The 4626-nt window shown below is 50.2% G+C and overlaps 1 protein-coding gene across 1 annotated transcript; it reads left to right on the top strand.

Annotated features, from left to right (window-relative positions):
• Window positions 1-330: 330 nt before the first annotated feature.
• Window positions 331-3601, top strand: LOC123147963 (ras-related protein RIC2). Its single transcript, XM_044567299.1, has 2 exons — window positions 331-761; window positions 2945-3601. The coding sequence occupies exons 1-2, from the start codon at window positions 538-540 to the stop codon at window positions 3372-3374; spliced, it is 654 nt and encodes a 217-aa protein (XP_044423234.1). The 5' UTR covers window positions 331-537; the 3' UTR covers window positions 3375-3601.
• Window positions 3602-4626: the final 1025 nt, after the last annotated feature.

The following is a 4626-nucleotide window of genomic DNA, read 5'->3' as shown; positions in this document are numbered from 1 at the left end:
ATGCTAATAATAAAACCTGGAACCCTCTTTCGAGGGTTGTTGTTTGCCATAAAAAACTGGGCATGCGAGTACAATTATTTTTTTGAGACAAATGCGGGTAGAAATGATCCATGTCTGATCTACTACACGGGTAGCAGAAAGAAGAAGGATGGCAACGAGACATGAAGAGCAGAACCGGCCCGGGTATTTCTCGGTTAAATCATCTTTCTCCAGCTGTTTCTCCTGCTGCAGCGCGGTGGACTGCACTGCAGCGACTGCCGACCCGGCCCCCAAAATGTAGGCGGGCCGGACCCGACCAAAATGCCCCATTCGCCGCGCTCCACGCGGACGCGATCACCACGCAGTCACGCACCGCTCCCCGTGCCCGCCCGCTGCCGTGCCCGTGCCCCCTTCCTTTCCTTTCCTTTCCTTCCTTCTTTTCTTTCCCCCTCTCCCTCCGTCCGCCCCCGCTTTTACACCGCCTCCCCCACCTTCCTTCCCCCCTCGCTCTCCTCCCTCGCCACCCCCCAGAACCAGATCGCCGACGCGACCGGAGCAATGGCGGCGGGGTACCGGGCGGAGGACGACTACGACTACCTCTTCAAGGTCGTCCTCATCGGCGACTCCGGCGTCGGCAAGTCCAACCTGCTCTCCCGCTTCACCCGCAACGAGTTCAGCCTCGAGTCCAAGTCCACCATCGGGGTCGAGTTCGCCACCCGCTCCCTCCAGGTCGACGGCAAGGTCGTCAAGGCCCAGATTTGGGACACCGCCGGCCAGGAACGGTACGCGCCACCTCACTCCCCCCATTCCTGCCCTCCCCCTCTTCCCCGCCTGCTCGGCAGCAGGCAGATCTGCGCTCCCTCGCGGCCGTATGTAGATCTGTCATCTGTGCTTGGCTTCATGGTTACTCCGGTCACATCCCGGCGCATGCGTGCTTCCCCTTCAAGTGTGCGTGTCTGCTGTGGAGCTTTTGCTGGTTGGATCTCGCTGCCGAATTATGATGCGTGCTGGCGCGGCAACGTGGTGGAGTGTCGGGGGAGGTTCAGTCAGTCCTGCCAATGGATCATAGCATCGGCTGCTTGCTTACGAATCAGTAAGCAGGGACTCTACTGGGGAGTGGCTGTACGATTTGGGACTTGTACAGCTAGAATCGCATGATCTGTTTGGTGCTGTTTCCGGTGATGATTTGGTCATGGAAATGCCCACCTTGTAGATTTAGCTCACTACACTCTGATCTTGGTAGTCTATAGGATTATTACTCTGTGTGGTTTTATCTTGCCACTGCAGTGAAGATCAGGGTTTCAACGGCAACAGAGTTAGTTCTGATATTTTGGTAGTAATGATTTCTATTCTGGAAGTCCACGTAACTTACAAAGCACGTCATATCATGATACTATATTGCGGGCATATCTGGTTTCTGGTTGATGCATGGTTGGTATGCTAGCTCCAGGTTAGAATCTTCCTTAGCACTCCATTTTTAGAAGTGATGCTTATTGTTGGTTGGGGTCTTCTAAAGAACAAATAATAAAAATTATTGCTTTGTGAACTGGTTGTTAGGCTGCCTTACCTCCTTTTGAAGATAGAGGCCTTTACCTATCTGCACCCAGAAATCCATGTTTGTTTTGTCCTTATTTTTTCCATTATACTTTTTTTGTCTCTAATTTTACTAACTTTAGAATTATACATGGGTGGGAAGCTTGACAATGGTTTAATGGTCTACTACTTATCATATTTCGTCCTTCGATATTGGCTCCTGTCCTTTTTCTCAACTAACCTGCTGTTTGTGATTAGAAATGCAAGCTGTATTCATCATGCGCTCACGTAATTGTTACAATTCTCAGTTGGATACTTGGAAATGTTGAGCCATGTATCCATGCACCTATATTCTTGTCTCAATTGTTTCCGAAATTTGGTAGTATTGCACATCGGCAAGACGGCAACGATGATTTTTAGCACCATGATATATGTTGTTACACTCTGCATTTTTTGGGACCGCAACCAATGAAAATCGCAGTAGCAGAGTGGAGCATTTTGCCCATTGTTCCAAATACTGGCCAGTTAATTGCTACTCGGTTGGTCACCGAATAGCCGATTAACTGGCCAATCACCTATATTATCCCTTATTGTCACCTGACCGATATCGTACCAGTTGCCCATATCCTGAACAATGATTTTGCCTAATCAAGGCTATGATATAGTAAAATTTGTGTTGGCTCATATTTGTATGGGTTAATGCTACTACTCTAGTAGTAACATGGAACTGACTAAGCAGAAATTTGCTATTGGAAGGACTATCAATAGTCCAGAATTGTGAAAAATGTGCCCTAGAAAAAAAATAGTTTGAGGCTCACCTGAATTATGCTCATAGTACTGGAATTTTCATGCTATTTAGTTCTTGTTGGGGCACCCTGTACTCCATGTGGGGTTGGACTGGAGTTAGACAGCCGATAGGTTAGTTGGCATTACTGTATAAAGTCTACATCACCAATGCACGGAATCATGTGGTTTGTAATCCTTAAGTATCTAATCCCAATTTTTCTTTATATGAATGCCTTTGATGATATTTTGGCGTGTAATTGTATGCATCTGGAATAATATAGGCCTGATGATAGTTCTGAAGTCGATGTAGTTAAGCAATAGTGGTACAGTAAGTTTCATTTGAGTGTTCCTCGCCAAAATTGGATCAGGATTGAGGCTCTGTGCCCACCTTCCTGTTAATTGTGTTGCTCAGGCCTGTGGATAAGCAACCCTGCCAGTGAACAGACTACATCCCATCAATTAAAGCTTGAATTATCCATGTTGGAGACACATGATTGTAAAGTTACCACGAACTTTTAACCTCTTGGTGAACTACTTTAGGATTCTTGATCGGTAGTGAATTCTCTTGTTTTTCACAATGTTGTCTTTTCGGTTCACATCTGCCTTAACTTACTACATTTCATTTCTGTTCTGAATCCTGCCGCAGGTACCGTGCTATTACTAGCGCATACTACCGTGGTGCTGTAGGAGCGTTGCTTGTCTACGACGTCACCCGGCACGCAACCTTCGAGAATGCAGAGCGCTGGCTGAAGGAACTGAGGGACCATACGGATCCGAACATAGTTGTCATGCTTGTTGGCAACAAGTCTGATCTCCGCCATCTCGTGGCCGTCCCAACCGACGAAGGGAAGGCCTTTGCAGAGAGGGAGTCACTCTATTTCATGGAGACCTCTGCGCTCGAGTCGACCAATGTTGAGGACGCTTTTGCGGAGGTCTTGAAACAGATTTACCGCATCGTGAGCAAGAGGGCGGTCGAGGCGGGTGAAGACTCGGCCGCTGGCCCTGGCAAGGGTGAGAAGATCAACATGAAGGACGATGTCTCGGCGGTGAAGAAGGGCGGGTGCTGCTCTAGCTGAGGCGCCATGCTGTATTTTTTGTTGCTGAGCTTTTGTGACGTGGCCTTTGCAGCGACCGGGAATTATTAGTAGCAGTAGTAGCAAGTATTATTATTATGATGATGATGTTACCTAGAGAAGTTGAAGTTTGTTGCTGAACCGAGAAGTTTGTCTAGATGAGGTGAGACCTTCCTTCATATTGTTGTATCGTCTTTGCGGCAATCGGCATGGTGGGGTATTGTTTTTCAGGTCATTGCATTGCAACCGTGCTTTAACTTTTCAACTTGATTGAAATTTGCTTCATGTTTGCCGATCGCCGATTCCTCAGAAACGCAAGGGAACTGTTAACCGGAATGTGCATTGGATAACGCAATACGTACAGTTTCGACAATCAAATGCAGTGTCATTTCTCATTTGGCTGGTGAGCGATTCCTAGGCGTCATCGTCCTCCCTCAGGCCCATGAGGTTGATCAACTCCGACACGGGGCCAGCACAGGGGAATGCCGCCTGCCAGGCCCGCGCCGCATCTTGCGCCGGCTGCGGCACGGCGGGCGCGCTCTTCCTCCTCCCTCTCCAGGCGATCCTCCTCCTCCTGTGCCCAGCGGCTTTCCAGCTACATCCGCTGCTCGCTGTCGACGCGCTCCTCCGCCAGTGCGTGCACCCTCCATTGTTGGAGGTACGCCGTCTCTTGCTCCGGCGTCGCGCCGAGACATACGAGCTCGCGCCGAGACATACGAGCACCGCACGGACCCACTCACGGAGTTGTCTGGTCCATTGGTACTGTTTCGGCCCTTGCTGAAGAACCCCATGGCGAGCTCGGGTTTGGCTACCGCCGGCAAGGGGGCAAGCTCGTCTAGATGTGGACGGGGGATGGAAATGGATGAGCCCCCCCCCCCCCCCCCGCACGCTTGAAGGACGGCGACCCGCAGATTCCACCCACTACCAGGCGAGCCCGAGGTAGGTTGCCGCGTTTAATATGACCGCTGGCGGTGGTTGGACGGCCGACATATGGGGCCGCGACGGACACCGAGCAGACACGCAGCTCGTCCGTTTCCTGTCCGTGTGGACGCAAACCGGGCGCAAATTTGGACCTGAAATGCGTCCAAAGGGACACCGAGCGGACGCGTTTTGGGTTTGGATCCAGACGTTAGGCTGGTGTTTTGGTCCATTTTGACCCAAACGGACGGGCATGGACAGTTTGGATCGCCCGGTTGGACTTGCTCTAAATTATGTCGTAGAAATTTTTATCAAAATCCAGTAACACTTTGTGAAA

Source organism: Triticum aestivum, chromosome 7A, assembly GCF_018294505.1.
Source record: "Triticum aestivum cultivar Chinese Spring chromosome 7A, IWGSC CS RefSeq v2.1, whole genome shotgun sequence".
In the NCBI taxonomy this organism is placed as follows: Eukaryota; Viridiplantae; Streptophyta; class Magnoliopsida; order Poales; family Poaceae; genus Triticum; species Triticum aestivum.
This window is presented reverse-complemented; position numbering and strand designations above follow the sequence as displayed.

Excerpts from the sequence above, each read along its gene's own strand:
- LOC123147963 (XM_044567299.1), top strand. The coding sequence starts at position 538 with ATGGCGGCGGGGTACCGGGCGGAGGACGACTACGACTACCTCTTCAAG. Across the intron at positions 762-2,944 it reads GACACCGCCGGCCAGGAACG|GTACCGTGCTATTACTAGCG; the intron begins GTACGCGCCACC and ends ATCCTGCCGCAG.